Source organism: Gavialis gangeticus, unplaced genomic scaffold (genome assembly GCF_001723915.1).
Source record: "Gavialis gangeticus isolate Ggan-Ray unplaced genomic scaffold, GavGan_comp1, whole genome shotgun sequence".
NCBI lineage: Eukaryota > Metazoa > Chordata > Crocodylia > Gavialidae > Gavialis > Gavialis gangeticus.
Genome location: NW_017728993.1, coordinates 38,756 through 60,255, shown reverse-complemented (window position 1 = coordinate 60,255; position 21,500 = coordinate 38,756). Strand labels below are relative to the sequence as shown.

The 21,500-nt window shown below is 43.6% G+C and overlaps 1 protein-coding gene across 1 annotated transcript in view; it reads right to left on the bottom strand.

Moving 5' to 3' along the window:
- Window positions 1-21,500, bottom strand: part of SLC44A5 (solute carrier family 44 member 5) — a gene marked incomplete at its 5' end in the record, with an annotated part of 54,351 nt that overhangs the window by 14,189 nt on the left and 18,662 nt on the right. The window contains 9 exons of the mRNA XM_019528284.1: window positions 2,853-2,937; window positions 4,035-4,123; window positions 6,511-6,581; window positions 10,658-10,731; window positions 12,447-12,550; window positions 13,205-13,299; window positions 14,541-14,803; window positions 16,346-16,433; window positions 17,331-17,423. Coding sequence (XP_019383829.1) covers window positions 2,853-2,937; window positions 4,035-4,123; window positions 6,511-6,581; window positions 10,658-10,731; window positions 12,447-12,550; window positions 13,205-13,299; window positions 14,541-14,803; window positions 16,346-16,433; window positions 17,331-17,423 — 962 coding nt within the window. The remainder of the gene's footprint in view (window positions 1-2,852; window positions 2,938-4,034; window positions 4,124-6,510; window positions 6,582-10,657; window positions 10,732-12,446; window positions 12,551-13,204; window positions 13,300-14,540; window positions 14,804-16,345; window positions 16,434-17,330; window positions 17,424-21,500) is intronic.

The following is a 21,500-nucleotide window of genomic DNA, read 5'->3' as shown; positions in this document are numbered from 1 at the left end:
ATCAGGTCCTTTGAGTGTATGGCCAGTAACAAGAATCCTGTAGCTTTGTGAAGAGTCAAGGGAAAATAAATCCCAGTTTCTAAATGTGACCTGACCTGGCCTGTGATTTGACTACCTTGACAGAGGAGATGTTCAGAAAAAGTTTGATATTTATTTGATGTCCCTCCTTGGCATCCCACTGTGCTTGTACAGAGCCACTGGTGTTCTGGCCTCTTCCAAGGGACAGGAGGTTCCAGGGATAGTGACAGAAGTTACACATAAACTGGTTTAAGTAATCAGAAACTGGTTTAAACCTGTAACAGAACAGAAGTTCAGTACACATAAACCAGTTTCAAAATGGCTGAAATAGGTTTAAGATAAACCTGACTGAATGTAGTATCAGACTTAACTGATTTGGGTCAAACCAGTTTAGGAAACTTCAGTCCCAGACCCCTTCCTGGTTCAAGTTAAATCAGTCTCCCACCATCCCAGCATGTTTTGCAGCCCTGGACTAGTCTGTGCTGTCTGCTCCAACAGACAAGGAGTGGCGGTGGGGGGAAGGTGAGGCAGGGCCACCCTCCCCCGCACCAGGCAAACCATGGCTGCGGTCTGAGACCAGGGAGGAGGGCTAAACCCACCTTCTCCCATACACAGAGCTGCCCTGCTGCTAAACGTACTGAACCTTACTTCTGGTTGTGACTGTGGACTACAAATCCCAGAGGTACCTGGAAGCAGGAAGAGGAAGTGATGAGCAACACTGCAGAGTCCTGCTGCTGTGATTCTGGACTGCAAATCCCAGATACCTTGGAGGGAGCAGGAAGAGGAAGCAAACACACAGCCCATGCTGGCTATGTGCCAGAGAGGCATGCTTTAGCGTGTCCAGTTGTTTCCCAGTTTAATCTCTGCAGCTTAAGCTAACCTGCAAAGACTGAATTAATTCAGCCTTGGGCTTTCTGACTGTCTGTACTTAACCCAGGAGACATAGTTTGCACATGGGACCCGACTTGCTTTCTAAAAATGGGAGGACTCCAATAACTTTAGAGTAGTTACAGAGAATGTTCCTAGTGCCAGGGGGAATCCGGCTCAGACTCCTCAGCTAGACTTTGCACTAGCCTGTGTATTTCAGTGCACGGTACAGCCTTTACTGATAGGACTAGTAGTTTAATTAGCATAGTCAGAAGATGCAGCCAGATGCACTGATGACCAAGTGTTGCAGGGCACTAAGGTGTCTGCTCCTTTAAGGGCAGAAACTGTCTAGAGAGAGGGCCCTGGGAACCAGGCAGAACCCCCAGGTACAGGTTGCTGTGGCAGCAGGCTAATGAGGGAATTAGCATGCACCTACACCTGCACCTGCACCTGGTCAGCTGAGCAGAAGGCGGCAGGGCTCTGGGTACATATAAAGCCCCAGGGCTGGGACTGGAGGTAGTTAGTGCTCTGGCAGCAGCCGGGGGGAAGGAGTTTGTGCAGAAAAGCTCTGCAGAGTTGATTGGTTGCCTATTCTGCTGCTGAAGTAAGACTAATGGGCTCTAGGAGCAATTAAGGGCCTGGGGATAGGAGGCACACATTACTGAGAGAGAAACTGGCCCTCTTAAAGGCCCAGAGTGTGGCCTCCAGTATCATTGTTATTGTTAGGTTGTAGCCCAGGGGCTCATATTTATGTTGCTGTTTAATCTGGTGGACCGGACTAAGGTTATGGGGGAGGAGGAGGCCTCATTGGGGCACACTACACTGTGGAGAGAGCCCAGTGCCAGAGGGGGTATGCAGACAGGGGCCAAGGGCCCAGTGACAGCAGGAGGCCAAGCTAGCTTAAGGCCTCAGCGACACAACATTTGAATACCATCTGCAAGGCATGGGGTGTAGTAAAGGGGCAGTTTTGGAGCCACGCATCTAGCCCATAAGGCTTGGGGTGTCCCGTGAGGCACTTACTTAGAGCGGGACCCAGCAAGGGGTCTAAGAACCCACAGCGTTTAGTGGGGTCCACCAGGACTGTGACTGCATAGCAACTTGAGGGCAGCCTCCATATCTACTATTTATTATCTTGACTTCCAAGACATGGCAGGTGAGACTTGAAGGCACCCACAGGGCAAAGCTGGCATGGTCACAGGGCCTTAGGGGCATCACAGCTGCCTCTAGGGACCCCACCCCATAATACCAAAGTCAAGTCCATCTGCCTTGACCTGCCAGGAGCACTTTCATTACAGTAGAATCAAACCTTCACTTTTTAAATTTCATTAAGCCTGGCGAACGGAATGAGTTCCCTGCAACAAGCAGGTCTTGTTATAATCAGAGTCTCAACTGAGACCAGTTGACTTCTCTTGTGATGTGAGCATTCTCTGAATGGAAAAAAATCAAATATCCCCTTTAGTCCCAATTTATTATTGGCAGTGACAGCTTGTTATGGGTTGCAAGGGATTGATCATTTTTTAAATGGTGATTAAATTAACATGAAGTCAGCATGAAGTTTTTGTCTTGGTTTTTAGTATGAAACCAGAAGGACAGCAAAATTATCAGCAATATAAAGCATCTGCTAGAGAACACCTGAGTACAAAGCCTGTTGTTATTAGTAAGATGTCTGTCTGAATGGTCGCTGGAAAGGTCTTGTAAAAAAGCATCCAGAAGCAACTGGTTAATATGAATTAGGACATATTTTAAAAACAAAAAGCCAGACATCTTGATGAACCACAGTCAGTAGCTGGACTAAGGAAAGCATTTCTCTTTAAGGAACTTTGGTCTCTTCTCTATGAAGAGCAAGAACAATATTTTATTCGCACCATATGCTATCACATCATCTCAGTTCTGGAAGGAACTGGCAAAGTTATTCTTTACCTGCAGATCACCAAAAGAGGAGCAAAGAAAGAGGACTCAATACTTACAAAAGCAGAGGAAAAGTGTATCAACACACATTGCATAGACGCTGAAGAACCCATGCGCAACTAGGTAAGAACCAATAATGACAGTCTGAAAGAAAAAAAAAGAAAAAGAAATCAAACACATTCACTTCATGCTATAGTGGCTATAACCTGTTAAACAAATGGAAACATTTACTTGCAGTTCTATGAGTAAAGAAGTAGTTAGCCATGTTAGACTTCATAGTCTGAAGTCAGGCAGCAGGTAGGGCAGGGTGACACACAAGGGCACATATACCTGAGGATAGAGGCTACTCCGACGTGCTGGAATTCCAGCAATTACTGTGCTCCAGCAACCTCCTGTGTCTTGTGTATCAGCATCCCCATGCTCCAAAATGGTGGTAGGGGCACTTGAACTAAAGCTCGTTGAACTTCAGTTCAAGTGCCCTCCCTGCTATTTTGAAGTTCAGGGACATTTATACATGAGACACAGCGGTGCTTTAATTAGAGCGGCTCTTGAAGCCACTCTAATTAATGTGCTGCCCTCCAGAAGCATGTGTAAAAGTGCCCTAAGAGACTAATTATTTAGTCTCCTGTTCCCCTCTAAGGTAGTGTCCTACTTTCTGTTTCACTCCAAGTTCTATAATTCTACAACAGTCTTTCTTCTATGAAAAAGCATCACAAGTTCAAGTTATTGCATGCTAACATATAGCTGACACTGGTTTTTAAGCTGGTCATTGACCTCAACGCTTGAAAAATCACAGATGGACTAGGAAATTTAGTTTCAGTTCGTTGAGTTCTTTCACTTTGTCCCTTCAGGAAAGATGGCCCACTAAGCTTCAAGATATCCAAGAATCTATGAGGGGAAGCATTTATGCAAAATCCAGCTGCTCTCTAATTACTCCATAGGGCTCGTCCATTAGAAAATATGCCATCACTGGCTGCCTACTGCCTACCCCAGGTGCTGGCTATGGAGGCTTATGAAGATCTGGCATAGAAGCTAACTCTTTTGTGGTATCCTTCCAGACACACTGTACCATTTCAGTACAAACTTCACGAAAGGATGGAGCATGGCCAATCTGTCTTGTCATAGGAATGGATACCATTCCCATGAAAACAGTGGTGGAGCTATTGCTCCTCAGGAACTCTGTCTCAGATGTACCCCTCCTCATTTCCTGAGTGTTCAAAGAATAAAAACGTTATCCTTACCAACAAGGGAACCCAGTAGTAATTTAAAGTTGGTGCTTCTTGTGTGAATACTTGTATTCTGTGTGTGAAGAAAAAGAAAGCTAGAACACCTGCAAGAAATATAGATCTTTAGTTATTCACAGGGTAGCTATTCACAACTCATGTGTGCTATCAGTTCTTTATAAGTTTAGTTTATGGGGAAGTTTTTGAGCAATAAATCTCTAGATACTAATTATTCCCCATATCTGTATTCTGACAAGAACAGAAATGCAAATTAATTATTATAAAGATATCCATGATGCCAGAAAGACATGAATTAATTGCTTTGTTTCATGATTCAGATTGGGCTTTATATTAGACCTAATAAACAAGAATATACAAGACAATAAACTGTGAGGTAATACAAAAATTGCTGGATTGATCATTTAGAAAAGCTAAGCTAGCAAAAGTCTGCTGCTTTAGTTTTCATCCCTTGGAGAAATATTTAACCATTGTGGATTAAAAATAGAAATGGCATGGTTAGTGATAAACACACTTAATGATAAATCTAAAGCTAGAGATATTAATTCATTATTATATCTATGCTAAGCAGAACAGGATAGGCATGTTAATGAATTAGCCTAAAGAATTTATCCTTAAGGAGGAAGACATGAATCAATTTCAGTATTTCATGCTTCATATTTCAGAGACAGCTTCCAATCATATCTGCCTTCCCAGCTTGAAAGTCATTCTATAGTAATGATAAAACATTAAAGATTTGGTCTCAGTTCTAATTTTCATCTTATAGTAAAACTTACAGCAAGAATACATATATATACACATATATACATCTACTTCTATATATAGATATATCTATATATCTATGTATATAGATATCTATATATACACATACACATACACACACACACACTTTTTTTTTAAATACAAAAAGTATAAAAGATGGGGATCAGCAAAAGGATGTTTTGCAACTACTATGACAGTTTTAAAAAAGCCTTCAGGGGACACTGTTGGCTTGAATTTTTTTAAAGGGTTTCCTTAAAAAAAATTAAATGTTCTGCTGTAGCAAAATATAAATAGCACATCCTGACTTCTGTTGTAAAGGAAAAGAATTTTTAGAAAAGTTAGAAATGTTTTGTCTTCTCCTGCACTTGCAGTTAGCAGGGTCTTTGGGACAGTCTTGAGTGTAACATCACAAAAGTGGCTCATGCCACCTTTCCTCTCTCCCTACTTCCCCTTGTCTCAGTGCACACACCTACAGTTCAGTCTCAATTATAGATCTGCTGTTGTTGCCATTGATGTACACCACCTTACAGGGCCTGGGAAATGTTGGCATAAAGATGGCATTTAAAGGTTTGGGTTTTTTGGGAATTGGCTTGTAGGTATGTATTATAAGGGGTCAAGAGGGGCAGCAGGGGTTAATTGATCTCTAAAGACCTTGTGTCTCAAAGTCACACAGGGTTCCCAGCCTTCAGAAGCAGACAGAGTGTCTAACTCAGGCAGGAAAACAGCAAGCCACACATCCTGGGTAACTAGAAACATCCAAACTTTATTTTCATAATAGAGATAGGCCTGGCTTCAGGGCAGTAGTGCCTGCTTGCAAAAAGCCTTAAGCTTTCCAGTTTTGGTGGAAGAAACCAAATTAGGAGAACACTGGTAAAGCTCCAAATTAGGAGGTGGGCAAGTTTTAGAAACAGAACGAGAAGCAGTTCGCATCAGCCCCCGACCTCCAAGGCTGCTGACAGTTAAGCAAAGGAGCTCAAGGTGGCATTTACGTACCGGATGGACAGACCGCTCACTACAAATTCCCTTGTGTATATTCTGGGACTGGGGAATTTGGGTAATGTACACTGTATTTGCTTTGCCTGCATTGCTTTCATTTCCTATAACTATATATCAATAAACTCGCCTATTATCAACTGGCAAGTGTTATGATCAATCTGAGGGTTGCGCTTGCCCAGAATAAAAGATATAGGGGCTGGGTCAAATCCAGTGCCAACAGGAAGAGGAAAGCACCTGTAACCTAGTGAGTGATAGAGATTCTCTTTCTGTGTCCAGCCATCAAAGACAGTCAGTTGCAGACTTAGACAGACAGCTTTATTTCATGCTTTAGGAACCCATCCTTTTATTGGTGGAAATCCCTGTTTCAAGACTTGTGTGCCATCAGAACAGATGGTTGCCATCAGAAGATGGTACCCCCAATAAGATGGTGGCCATCAGAAGAGATGGTTGTTATCACACACTCCATACAGGACAGTGAAAGTGACCCTACTGATAGTGCTGTCAAATGCACAAAGAACCATGTAAAAGGAGAGGAAATATGTCCCTTGGACCAAATCCGGCAATTCTTTACTCGTGTATGTAGGTCCTGTAAGTAAGTAATAGCAAAGTGTGTGAGATCAGGATGTTGTAGTGCTGTCTGGACATACACAAGTTTGGCACATACTAGGATACCTGAGAACAAGAACCAACACTATATTGAAATAACCAAGTGGCTTACCTACACCACCAGCAACGAGAATTTTCCCCAGGAACAATAAGAAATCTGTAACTTTGTCCAGCACGGCAACTCTGTTTAAAAGAGGACAAATGGCATTTAAGCACCTCAAAATGGAATAGCTCCATTCTATTGTACGAAATCCACTGAATGTTAGGAAACTGGCTCAGGAAGTTCATGGTCTTGCACTGGTTCTTTGACCAACATAAAGAACAGTCAACATGGAGATGATACATGCAGGAGGGTCACTAGTAAGTAGAATGTTATTACTAAGTGATCAACCAGGACAAGGAATACAATAGAAGGCAAAGGCATTCAGCACCTTGCTGAAATAGGTCCCACTCCGACAAAGCTGCTGACGGTTTGTGAAAGCTACTTATTAGGTGCAACTCCTGCTGCTAATGAAACCTTCCTGTATTTATTTATTTAAGCCTTTTCTTCATATCATGGGAAGGTCATGTCTTCATATCATATCAAAGAACCAGTGCAAGACAATGAACTTCCTGAGCCAGCTCTAGCTGGAGGTAAACTGGAACCCAAAATTCAGGACACCCATTAGTTGCAGAATATTAGGAGACTGTCTTTCTCTTTCACTAGCCCAGAGTGCACTGAAACTACAAAGATATGTTGAGCTGTCTCAGCACAGCTCAGCACAGATGGGGGAACCTCAAGGCAGAGAGATAGCCCCAGAAGAATAAATGCATCTGAACAGAAAAAACTGACAGTTAAGGCTCTGTTTCCACTACAAAGATGCTCCTGCAATAGCTGTGCCAGCATTGCTCTGTCAGCAGAGTCTGCTAGTGAAGACACAATGTAAGACACAACTGGTGCATCTATACATGCTATTAATGTGTAGCAATAAACTCCAGTGCATGCTGCACAAAAGTTTATTGCTCCTGGGCACCACATTTGAACTTGCACCTGGGACTGCAGCATGTTGAGCCAGGTTGGAGCAGCCCCAGCTGGCAGGGGCCCTCAGAGGTGCTGCGGAGGGGCTGGCTGGGGCATGAGGGTGCTACAGTGTAGGGCTAGCCAGCAGGGAGCCCCCATACTTAAGCACCCTCATGCCCCAGCCTGCCCCTTCAGTATCTACATGTGCGGTGCTGCAGAGTCAAAAACTCTGCTGCAAAATAGTACTTGCATTTACACATACTAACTTGCAGCAGACTTAATTAGTTTCCTGAGGCCTAATAGCACTGCACATGTAGACGCCGAGACATTTACTGTGGAGTTAATTAGTCATCTCCTCAGTGAACATCTCATGTAGAAGTGGCCAGTGCCTATGGCTGGCATAGTCTGGGAACAGACCTGACCTTTCTGCCACCATAAAAATATTTAAGCAGCACAAAGGCCAAGTGAACAGTTTGTCCATGCCATTTGTTGTGCCACAAATGCTCAAAATTGGGGCCATGACATGGGTGGTGCCCCCTTTTTGCAGCAGACATCTATTTACTTTAGGCAGGAGAGTGCGGGTAGCCCAGAGCTGCCCATGCAGTCCAGCTGCCCCAGGAGACAGTCCAGGGGTTTTAGGGGCCTGATCTCCAATTTGCAGAGGTGTGCCCCAACCTGGGATATGGCAGCACAAAATGTGTGCCTAGGGAATCCCCAACCTGGGTATTCCTGAAGAACACATCTGCAAGCAGGGAACACAGAATTCCCCCATCTGCAGTTGTCTTGCAGGATTGGGCCCCTGAAGCTCCAGGAACATTCTAGCACAGCTGTTGCTGCAACAAAAATATTGTCTGCTTTTACCCAGTAGTGCGGGTGAAGCCAGCAAAATCTTGTAATGTTAACCTGACTGTAACTGTTCCTTGCTCCACAGGTGGCTGTTCTGGCCCTAGAGCACCCCTTAGTCCTCGGCTTCACCACCTCTCAGGCAAAACTCCCTTTTCCTCACCTGCCACGCCTTGTTGGTAATAATCTCTAGAAAATGGGAGGCTGCCCCAGGGCTTCCCAAGCTTGATCCTGTTTTAGGGCTTTAATTGTATGGCTCTGTCCACCCCTACACCCCACCATATTGCCTGCAGATGTTATCACTTCCTGATGTCACATGCCTTTCCTGGGCTATTGGCTCCCAGCCTCAGTCCTTGCCTCTCTTGGGCTATGGGCTCCTTGGCCCTTTCACGTCTCTGGCTGTGTCCCCAACACTTTGACCTCTCTCTGGGCCCTGGCCTCACCCCTAGGCCAGATAAGACTCCTGGGCTCTCCTGGCCCTGTTCACACTCACCCCTCCTGGGCTACAGACCTCAGGGCTCCTTGGCTCTGCAAATGCTCACCCTCTTGGGGCTATAAACCTCTGGTTCCTCTGGCCTCCTGGCCCCTCTCTTCCTTCTGGGCCAACTGGAACCTTCTGGTCCCATCTCAGCCCCTCTCTAGGTTCCTGGACCCCTTAATGGGCCCCTAGGGACCTCTTCCACCACATAGTCCCTTCACAAACCTCCAGACTGCTCCAGGCTGTACTCTGCACACTGGCACTCAGAAGCTGCAGCCATTCTGCTTAGGAGATGTTTCCTCAGCAGCCTCTAGGTCCTTACTGTCTGCCTCAGCTCAGGGCCTGGGCTTGTATCCTTCCTAAACCCAGCCCCTCCTGGGTCATGTGGCTCCTGATTGCTTTCCTGCCATACCTGCAGCCTGCCGCAGCTACAGCCTGCCTGCTCTTAATGTAGCAGGAGCACCAAGCTTCCTGCTACACTGTCCTATATCTGCATTGCCTAGCCCTCAGTGTGATTAGATTGTAGCAACAAGAAGAAAAGCAAAGCAGGGCCAAGGCTTATTGCACGCAGCCTCTGACTCCAACCTTGGCAGACTCTTATCACAAATTGCCATAAATAATGGCATGGAAATGAGATTTGACTGGTGAGAATCTTGGTGATGCTGGGGGCTCTGTATATGGTACCAACTACCATGAAAGAGAAGTGGTCAACAACCAAATTGAAGAAAACAAACCATCATTAGCTGTCAGAGGTAGGGATTAGAGCTAAAAGAAGAAAATTCCAGTTCAAAACAATAAAGAGATTTTCCTGGCTCCTAGCTATAGCTATTAAGAACCATAGCAAGTAGAACAGAAAAGTGAAACTCTTTAAAGGAAACAAAGACCATTGCATCAAGGCTGCAAAGTAGGGATGGCCCTGTCCTGTTTTTAATTCTTGATAACAGAAATGGATGCTCTTCCACTTTTGCCTGGGTATCATTAGCAACAGGCATGGCTACTAACAGATTGGCTAAACCCAGCAGGACATCCTGGAGCCTTTATGTGACAACTCAATCCTCTCTTGCCATCTCTGTCTAGAACCCTTTGCTTCTGCCTGCCCCACTCTCAAAGTCTCTCTGCTCTCTTTCACTGTTCCTCTCTCCTCCCCCTCTTCCCTGTCCATGGCCTTTTCTCCATCCTCCCTTCCCCAGAACGAAATAATTTAAACTCCCTAAGCTTCCTCAGTGTGCTTCTTGCTAGTAATTAGGCCACCTCCTATTGCTCCAGCATGGCCTGCTCCTAAGGGCTTGTTCTAATCAGCACCCTGTTCCCATTCTTTTTGATCTTCCTGTATTACAGGAAGAGCCAGGAGCAATGAGAAGTGCTTATTGGAAAAAGGGGCTCAGCAGCAGCCCTGGCAATAGAGTGGGGAGCACGGGGAGGCTTCCAGCATGAGAAGAGATGCCCGATTAAATATTAAAGACTTTGATTTTAAAAGCAAAACCCTTCCTCCTCCCTGTCACCCTGTAAACCATCCCAGGATTTTTAGGCTCAGGTCCAGCTGTTCTTCCTCTTAGAAAATATGAACAGACACACATTGGCACCATCCACGCTGGGTCCAGATGCTATGCTGATAGACACCCTATAGATACATTTAATAAATCAGTACAAATCTCTCAGTTGGCTCCACTGCTTTCTTGTTAGCCCTTTTACAAGGACCAGGGATACCTAAGCTTCTACAGTGTCAATCATTTAACCCATAGCAAAACTGTGTGTCAGATTAAATCACTCTAGCTTGGACTAAGGGATACCTAGCTGTATGGCTTGCTGGTGCTAACAGGGACAACAGCATGTAAGCTTTGGACCAGTTGGAATTAATCTTCTAGGGGAAAAAGTAACTTTTCAAAACACAATAGCAGGGAAGTGTCAATCCCAAGGACAAGAGACATAGCCCCTTACCTCACCACATTGCGCATCAGCAGAAAGAACGCTTCCTTTGCCGAAGCACAGAAGTTCTTACCATATATTGCAATCTGAAAAACAGTAACAGTTGTCTGATAAGTTTTTAGCTAATCAAAGACCATTCTCATGGCTTCTGGGGCTCTATGCATGTACAGCCCTATATAATACCCTTATATCTGTGATCAAACTCCCACCCAAGCCCCATGTTACTCTCTACTTCCCCTCAGTCTCCTGCAGGCAGTATTATAATAGCTCTCCCTGGGCGTGTCTACACATGCTTATTGCTCCGGAGTTTACTGCTTCCAGGCATGCCATTTGAACATGTGCCCATGACTGCAGCATGTTAAGCCAGAGCACCCTCACGCCCCAGCCAGCCTGTATAGCATCTACACATACACAGTGTCACTAATTAGTCTACTGCACAGTAAACATTTCATGTAGACATGTCTCTTCTCTCCAACTTCTCTCTTTGTGAGGCTCTGCAGCCCTGGGTGATCTTTTGGCAGGCAGGAAGTAGACACAAAGCATAACTTTCTAAGTGGAACAGTTCAGGAACCTAGTCTTTGCCCCACTGCACTGGTGCATGACCCAGATGGGATCACAGATGGGGAATTGATGATGGCAGGTTAAGGGGAATATAGCAGGGAGGGAAGGTCCTTTTCAGTTGCATGTATCAAATAGGTGTAAAGCCATTACTGTGATTTATGCAGGAAGTAGGCACAATAAACTCAAAAGGTTTCTTTAAACTAAGAATAAGGCTCAAGGTAAGCCTGAACCAAACCTGGCTCCAAACATGTCTGACCTTTGGAAAAATTCAGTCCAGTACTAAACTCTGCAGCTGAGGCCTATCCTTTCCTTGTTATCATTGTTGTTCTTACTGCACAGCTGAGATGCACTGGACCCAATTCTTATCTCATGTAGGGATAAATCAAGTACCAGAATACTAAGGTCAGAGCAATTACATCCACATACAATTACTCCACAAAGCAAAGTCCTTAATCTGAAATAAAATCACGTTTATTTTGGAAGGGATTGGGGGAGTATATACAAGAACAGTTACTCTGGAGTATTATTACTGTCAATTTTTTCAGTGTAGACAAGGCCTACAAGAGGAAAATTCACTTCTTTCAAGATTGCAACTATTTCTGAAATTCCTTTTTTTAGTGAATGTGGTGTTAACAGCATCATTACAGTCATTTCTTCTAAGATAACAGGTATGTGATTGTAAGGCACTTAAAATCGTTTCAGGTCAAAACAGCTTGGGTTAAATCCTGCTTGTTTCTAGAAGTGTAAATCTGGAAACTTTCTTCTAAATCAGTTGGGGTTGTTGTGACATCAGCTGCTGTAATTAAGAGAATTTGATAGCTTTGAGGGTAATACAGATACTAATTGTTTTCAAATGTCCTTCTTAGCAGCGCATTTTAACAAAAATACCACAGCAGCAAGGCATGCAGCATGCCTTGGATGTGATAAAATGAATCTTGAAATCTGTGTTTGAATTGCAGGTGTGAAGGGAAATTATTATGCCAACTATGTCATACCTCCATTTCTGGAGGGGGCAGGGAAGAAATTACCACCCTTGAGGGGTAGGGGCATGTGAATTCCCCTGTCATTAGCATCCAATTCTTTAACTTCCCAATTCAAACAGTAAAAGATGATAGCCAAATTTTATCCTACGGAAATCAAAATTAATATTAAAGCACAGATGCAAGGGATTTTTATCTGAGGCCCTTAGTGCTGTGCCGCAGTGATGGGACTATAACATGCCAAAAGGCAAGCTACGCACCATGATATAAGCATTTCTGTTGATGAACTTCAAGAATTTTTCCAAACACCAGAAGCAGCATTTGAGGCAGCAGAGCAGAAATCTTGTGAAGGAATTTTGTGTACCTGCAGAATGAGAAGGAGAGAGAGTTTAGGATTTGTCTTGAAAACATGGGAAACTGAACCCCCAAGGTCTGTCAGAGGTGGAAAAACTCCCCATGTTCTCCCTCCGATAAATCCTACCCCATCACTGGGGTGAGATGTGATGTTCTTTTTCCTTCCAGAATGAATCTAGCTCATCAGCTCTAAATTCCAGCAGATCCACCTTCTGCATGAGTACAGGCAACCCTCGCCATTCATGGGGGAAACGTTCTTGTATCCCCCACGAATGGCAAAATCCGCAAATAAGGCACTGCATTCATGAACGCAGTGCCCCCAGTGGCTGGGGGGGGCATGGCTCCAGTGGCGATGGCAGGAGTGCAGCGGCAGGAGCCCAGCAGCAGCAAGCGCAGAGCTCCCGAGGAGCTCCTGTAAGTGTATAAAGTGTATTTAAAATGAGGATTCAAATATTTGAAACCATGGATGCCGAACCCGCAAATAGCAAGGGTTTCCTGTACTATTATTCAACTTTCCATGGCAAAGCAGCTTAGACTTTACTTAGAGCTACAAGAACAACAGCCCAGGACCTGAGCCTTACATATTTCATATCTGAAGTCTGGGGGAAGGAAAGCAAACATTTACCAGGGGACTTAATATTCTGGAGCAGACTATAAGTCTCACCTTTCAGTTTGTGGTCCAGGTACTCCAAGATTATTCTAATCAGCTGGACTATTGCAAGAATTAAAGACCCAAATGCCAGTGAACCTGTGTGGTATCTAATACAAAACAATATAAGGTTACACGGTGTTACAAGAGACACTGATGTAACTAAGTCTACCTTATTCACATATTTCACATTTAAGAATCTTCTGAGAAAGATGAAACACAATGAAAAATTTGCTGAGGATTTGGATGCTGCTGAAAAACTGTAAAGTGTTGCCTCCACTAATGCTATACAATAACCTCAGGCTGGCTGAACATTTTGCTTTTATATGCTGCCCCTAACCTGAACCCTGTCTATACACAAAACCTCTTAACTGAAGTGTGGTAGTACTTTTCACACAAGTAGTTTGGATTATCAGGGGCTATAGGTTAAAAACGAACCTCTGTAACTGGACACTTCTAACACAACCACTCTAGCCAATTTTGGCAGGGGAGCAATTATTATAAAAAGTAGTTATTTTTATTTTGGAATAATGTATCCACATGGGACAGTTATGCCAGCATAGCTATTGCTTGTAGGTAGTATCAGTTAATTGTCTCCTCTCTGCTGAAGAAGGAAATAATAGATCAAATGATTATTAGAATTATAGTAATTTTATAAACAAAGTTTTGTTAAAATCCATGTTTACCTATGTTAATTTTCATAAAAGGTTATCCATATGTAAATGAATCCAAAGTTTATGTATACACCTGTGCATTTAAGCACTCTGTATACACACAGAACACACACACACACACACAGAGTAACACGGTATAAGGGCATATACATTTCTGTGCATGGACCTGCGCCTTCAATTTCATGAAAACCAGGATCATATCTACACCTATGTGAATATATACCTATCATCTTGTATGTGTAGCTACATATTTTTACATATAAATATAGTGTCCAACTGATGTTCAGAAATGTGAAAGCCAACATTTCTGCGCAAAAATCTTTATTCCCACTTGCCACTACTAGGCACAAAACAAAATAACTGTTATTTCTTAGGTGCCCAATGGGCCATTTGTGAGTTGCAGTAACAAACTGGCACAGTCGCAAAACCTGTATGAGTAAATTAGGCAGATAATTTGCTAGGGCTTCTCTTCTTTTGAAATTCATACACCCCAGATAATTGGAAAATGCAGGTCCTTTAATGACTAGAAAAGCTGAGTCCTTAATAATACCACTCTTGTACACAATAATTTTCATTTGATACTTTAAGAATAATTATATTATTTCTCTATGAGTTATAAGATTTCTATGAGTTATGTATTTAGAAAATTCATAAAAGGTACAGATTCTTAACTTTACCGTATTGCTCGTCCAAAGGAAGAAAAGAGTGGCCATGGGGGAATATCAGCAGGTTTTCTAAAAGCCCAGTAGTAGGAGGCAAAGGCACCAGCAAGGGTACACTGACCCAGTGCAATTGCAAAGTTCACCAGCCAAAGAAAGACAAAAGCATTGGCAAGTTGAAAGATAAAGATGTATCTGTGGTACAGGCTTTCTCCCCCATAGAAAGCAAAAGTACACTGAGCACCAGAACACAATTTGGTCACATTGGTTGTGTTAAAAGTCTGTAGAGAAAGAAAATAAATAAAATATTCATAAGTAATGAACCTTGAATGGCTTAGCACAAATCTCATGTATTCTACCAGAGGTTTCAGTTCTTCATTCAGCATTGCTCACCAAGTGAAATCTGACTGCACTGAAATGTTTTAAATTAATTTACATAACTAAGAGGGCAATATTTTAAAAAGATGAAAACCCATGCAGGTGCTAAATCTCTGGGTATGTCAATAGGGCAAACTATTTAAATATGTATATATTTTTGTATGACTGGGGCCTAGGTAGTCTGAATTTGAATGTCAAAAGATACATAAACTATTTTGTTTCCTTGCACAATAGCTGGCCAGGCCAAAAGAAATTTTCTTAACACTTGGAGGCCAGACCTCAGTTTGCATAAATCTTCGTAGCTGTATGGAGATCAATGGATCTATGACATTTTATACCAGCTAACCATCTGGTTACAGATTATTACCTGTCTCAGATTATTAAAACAGTAATAATGTTTAAAACTGAAATGGTTTTTCTCCATTTATGACATTCACTCCTTTTGTTCAATCTGGACAATGAAGGCAAAATAATCATTTCCTAATCGTTTTCTTTTTTTTGGTTCTCAGACACCAGCAGAATGCTGTAGCGCTTGAGATATGTGCAATGCATACATTATTTTAAAACAGGTTCCATTCAATATTAAAGACCTGGAAACTTTCCTCCTGAGGTTAGATTTTATTAGTACTGATTTTTATTAGAAAAATCACCAAACCCTAAAGTTAGAGTCCAATTTCACTTGTCCCGTGTGTCCTTAGAAGCTGAAAAATGTTATGAGTATTTTTTAAATTATCATTGTTGCTAGCCCGTGTAATAGGAAACATGAAACAGTAGTTAGCATGTGTGACTAACAGATTTGGTACCTATGATAATCAGGTCTTTTCCATTAATGTGCTATGAGTCTTGGGCAAGTCTCTGAGGCCCAAATTTTCAAAACTGGCCATTGATTTGGGGTGCCCATGGTATACAAAAACAGAACCACTAAGTATTACTGGATGGTTTTCAAAAGCTAAGTCCTTGGCTTTGCGTGTCACTTCCCCAACCTGTAAAACAGGGCTACTAATACTCATTTACTTCACAGTGGTGTTGTGGGGATTAATTAGTCTATGTTTATAAAAGGCTTTGAACACAGGGGCTGTACATGAGAGGCTGATTGCACAGTTGTTACTGCAGTCATTTAGTACTTGCATAAACAAGTTACTGCGCAGTAACATCACTAAACAGCTTTCAGGTCATGATGACTGCGAGCAGCTTGTTACTACTACACAGTAACTTTGCATCATGCTTCGTGCCATGTGACATTACTGCTCAGTAGGAAAGAGTTACTGCACAGTCAGTGTCTCGTGTAGACATGGCTAGGGACTGCTATCTGACAGGAAATATCCTGCAGTTTAAAACAAGCAATAAGTAAAAAGAATTAAAAAAATATCTGTTTCATAACTAGTATTGCACATGAACTGAATGGTGATTAATACACGTAAGAGTACCCTCTTTATAACACTTACCTCTGGGTCGCAGGTCAGGTTTGCATACTTGCACAGTGTTTGATTAGCCATTACTTTATACACAGGTTCTCCTGATGTAGCCAGGAAACTGAATAAATTGCATTAAGGAGGAAACAGGACCTCCTCAGTAAAACAAACACAGAAACAGGGGACCACTACCTTTAAAATCCACATGGATTGCAGAGAGATTTTGTTTTAATGCAGCATCCTATCTGATGCATGAGGTCACCATATAAGCGAGGGTTCCCAGGGCAAAGGTATATGCAGATCTACCCTCAACCTCCACACTTCTGAACAGACGTAAGGAGGGGAGTCGCTACCATTCTTCTCTTAACCCACACTACACACAAAACTCAGCAGAGTAGATTAGTTCAGTAGGGGCCAACTTTTTGCAGGCCCTGCACCCGTCCCAAATGCCACTCTGATCCCCTTCCCCTGCCTGATCTGCTACTCTTTCTGCTCCCAGTCCTGTGCTCCTTGCCTGATCTACTCTACTTCCTTCCCTGTGCTTCCTGCTGGATCTGCTACTTTGCTTCTACTCTCTGCCCTATCCACTGCTGTGCATCCTGCTCCCTCCCCAATCTGTTGTGTGTCACACACAGAGGCTGCCATGCCACTTGTGCCATACGTTGGCCACCCCTGGATTAGTTCAGGACTATACCTCCAGTGGCTTCTGGACAGCTTCTGTGCTGGTGATACCTACAGGGGAGTGGACACAGAGTACAGAGAATGGGAAACAGTGTTCTGAACAACAATTGAGTCTCTTTTTTGAAACACTGAAAGTCCCACTTTAAGGGAAAATAAACAGCAGAGAGCAGCTATTCATTAGTCTTAGTGGAAACAGTTACATGAGGATTTTGTCTCCAGCTTGAATGTATGGGTTACTTCAAAAGAAAACTGATGTGAGCATTTACATACAGTTTGTCCTGGAGCTCTTCAGGTACCGCGCTGATACCATGGAGCAAATACTTATACAGAAGGATACACAGCTGTCACTGCCCAATAGGAAATGCAGATTGCAATTAGAATGAAGGTGATAATTGGATAGAATAATGCAGATGTTATGTAGCCAACAGCCCTATAAAGAAAACAAAATAGGTTTGAAAACTAAAACAATAAAATAAAATCACATTTTTATTAGCCCTTTAGCAATTGGTTGTTTATGTATCCCCCTACTGATATCAGTAGTTTTACCTTGGGCTGGAATCCCTGAATGCTGGCACCAGCACCTTCTTACTGCCTGCCTCCTTTCTCCTTCTCCATTTTTGCTTTCTTTTCATTGGTAGAAGCATAATCTTATTTTTCCATCATTTAATTCCCTATCTCAATCCTACAGCTCTTGCTGCTCCTAGCCCTTAACTTCCCCCTGCTATTTCCCTCCATCTTTCCTCTGTTCCTCCTGCTGCCCCAGGGGAGAACAAGAAATAATGGGCACAAACTGACTGAAATCACTTCAGACTAGACATAAGGAAAAACTTCTTTACAAGTCGAGTACCGAGGGTCTGGTCAGACTTCCCCCACAGGTGGTGTAAGGTCACTTCTAGCCGCTAACATCTATGAAACTATGAACAAAGCTCTGGCAAATGGGCTAAGTTGTCATGTGACACAAAAAGGTGAATAGCAAACTTCCAAAAGCTTTCTCACACTGCCAACTATAGGTAGGTCTAAAGACACAGCATGTGCATTATGGGACACACAAAAGTGCATAACCTTATGCTATTTATCAAATAATCATCACAAATCAATATTTTTCAATACTCTGTGATAGGCCTGCTAGCTAATACTGATGTCACAGATGCTTTACTTTAAGAAACGGATTGTTAATTGTCCTAAGAACGGATTCTAAGTAGATTATCACTATTATAAATTGCAATTTTACTGAAAGAATAGTTAAACTCTACTGAAAAATATTGCTTGATTCCCTGTCATTAGCAACCTATTTTCCATCATCCTGCATACAGGGCATGGTCTGTTAATTTTATAGTAATTACTTACACTGTTTCGCCTCATGCATTATGCATGAGTGTAAAAATATCACCCTCAAGTGACCTTTCAATGTAGCTGAAAACCTAGAAAATATTATTACCTCCCAGCGGGGAGTTTATGAAATTTCTGAAGTGTTTCTATCTGTCATTTTTTTTGAATAAAAGTGTTTTAGTGTATAAAGTGTTCCTGAATGATAATGAACAGGAACCAAAGGGCAGAGTCTAGTGCTTCCAGAATCAACTGCAATTTCCTGTGTGCTTTCCTGTATAGAAAGGAGGATGAGAACTTGCTTGATTATGAAACTTCAGTGGTTCTTAAATCCATTAAAATATTCCTAATCCTGACACCTGGGCAGCTATGATGCCATGGAAAGTAAAAGAAAATGAGGGCAGGAAGGAAAGGCACAGACTCCCATTTGTGTGTGATGAATTTGGTAGCAACTATCTATTAACTCTCCATACTGAATTCTGTTTTTGGTTAATTCATCATACAGGAAAGATAAAAGAAAATCCCACACAGCAATCATGTGTTACTATTAGAGCAGGCATCAACTATGCTAGGGTGCACACTGGTTCCCACTCTGTGGGTGCATCAACACATGCAATTAGCATGTAGCAATAAACTCCAGTGTAGTTTGCACCAGAGTTTATTGTTCCCAGGTGATGCATTTACATGTGCACCTGGGCACAGTATGTTGAGCCAGGGCAGTGCTGCCCCAGCTAGCAGGAGGCCCAGGGGGTCAGCCTGCCAGCACGGAGCTTCTGTGGCCTGTGGAGAGGCTGGATGGGGCACAGGGTGGTACAGTGCAGGGCTAGCCAGCAGGCAGCGCTCATCCTGTAGCATCCTCATGCCCCAGCCAGGGTGGTCACCACCCTGGTCACCATCTACACATGCATTTCAGCACACTAAATAACTCTGCTGTAGGATAGTACTTGTCCCAGACATGTTAATTTACTGTGGGATGCATAGTAAATTTACTGTATCCTAATTAATTTACTATGCCCTAATAGGGGTGCACATGTAGACAGTGATACTTTACTATGGAGCTAATTAGTCAAGTCAGTAGTAAAGCACACATGTAGATGCACCCTGTTCCTACCAAATGCTGAAAATGTGCCAGGTAGCTGTTTTATTGTGTTCCTCCATGGTGCTCCTTGCACTGTGTTAAGGTGACTAGATGATAGGGGTTTTTTTTTTTTTTGCTTTTTTGGTCTGCACAGAGCAGGAACTAATGTGGGATAAGTTCAGAGCTGTGCTCCCTAGCAGGGTCTGACATAGTATAGACATGAGCAGGCAGAAGTTTTGACCTCTGTACTGCTGAACATAGAGTAACAGACCAAGGAGCTCTGCTCTTACTTTATCCACATAATAAATATAATCAATGGGAATTGCACACCTGGTCTCAAGGTAAAATTTGATATTTTACTAGCTATTGAGTTTACCTGGGTCAGTCAGAGTGGATCTATGCCTCCCACATGAATCCTAGCAGTGCTATCTTGTCTCCCACATGAATCCTAGCAGTGCTCAAACATCACAGTAGCCATCCTAATTTTTAAAAGGATCCATTTAAAAATGTTTACTACTATTTCCTTTGCATAATCAGATTTTCTAGAGCGGGGTTTCAAAAATGGGTAGCTTAGATACTATTGAAACTTAGATACTATCCCTTTGGTAGCTGTCATTAAGAATGAATCCTTTTTATAATGGCCTTGATCATTCAAGTTCTTGTGCAGTATGTACATCAAACCTATTGTGCCCTTGGCAATTATGAAAGGAAGCTAAAGGCTGGTACAAGCAAACCTGAGGACTACATTCAGCCTTCTGTGTTCAATGAGAGTATGTTTCAAAACTCTCAAGCATCTTCTGCCTTATAGATAGAAAGCAGAAAACAGGTACATGTGAGGACATGTGGATCCAAGTGCACTCCAAGTCAAACAATAATGTTCCTAGTTCCCCATTCCCTTGTTTAGCCCATACTCCTGCTGAAAGGCAGGATTGCTTGCCTGCCTCAAAGCCATGCTCACAGTTGTGGTGCATACTACACTGTTTTGCCAACAGAAAAAGATTTTGTTTTTTATTTTTACAGATGTCCATGTGTCCACGTACAAATTCTTTATCAGCCACCGAAATCCAGCCCTTCTACTGCCTAAAGCCATTTCCCCTACAACGCACACCCCCTAACCCAGCAGTGGGCAAAATATGGCCTGTGGGCTGAATCTGGCCCGCCAGGATGTTCTATCCGGCTCACAGAACCCCTAAAAATTTTTGAAAATTAATATTTATCTGCTTCTGGCTGCCTGTCAAATATTAAAGGAGCCAGGGAAGTAGGACCCAGGAGAAGCCAGCAGCAGGACCCAGCAGCAAGGCCTGCCTGCCCCCACCCCCAGCCCCCATCAGTAACCCCCCTCTCCCAACTGGAAGGCCCTACCTAGCAGAGGCTTGTGGTCTTGGACTGTGGGACTGTTCCTGCCTCCCTGCTTGTGAGAGGGAAATTCATATAAGAATGTGGGGGGCCAGGAAGGGGGAGGAAGGGGAGTACCATGGATGACTGCCCCAGTCCTTGGGGCTGGGCTGGCTCCTGCTGAGTCCTGGAGTTCCGGCCGTGCAGCTGGAAACCACGTGGTGCTGGAGCGCTGCAGCAACAGGTAGGAAAGTGGGAAAAGTGGCGGTGGGGGGGAAGGAGAATGGGAGTGAGTGGGTGTGTGGGAGCGCAGCAACAGCTGGGCAGGAGCATGGGGCTGCACTGGTGTCCTGGGCCTAGCACTGGCAGGGCCCAGAGTGGGGCAGCAGGAGTGTGGGGCATGGGCTGGTAGAAGTCTGTGGAGCTGGGCTGGGCTGTGCCAGCGGGAAGAGAGGGTATCCAGCCCGGCTCCACAGAGCCTCTGGCAGCTGGGACCCCACACTGCTTCCACCTCACTCTGGGTTCCGTTGGCACTGACCCTGGGACACCAGCATGGGCCCCATGTTCCTGCCCAGCTATCGCTGTGCTCCCACATCCCTGCTCGCTCCCACTCCCCCTGCCTGCTGCCACTTTCAGCACTTCCCTGCCTGCCTGCCAGCAGCCCCTGCACCATGTGGCTCGTGGCTGCATGCATGCACACCCCCCCCACACTGCCATTTACACAGCCCAACACCCACACACCAGCCACCCTTCCCCCACACACAGCCC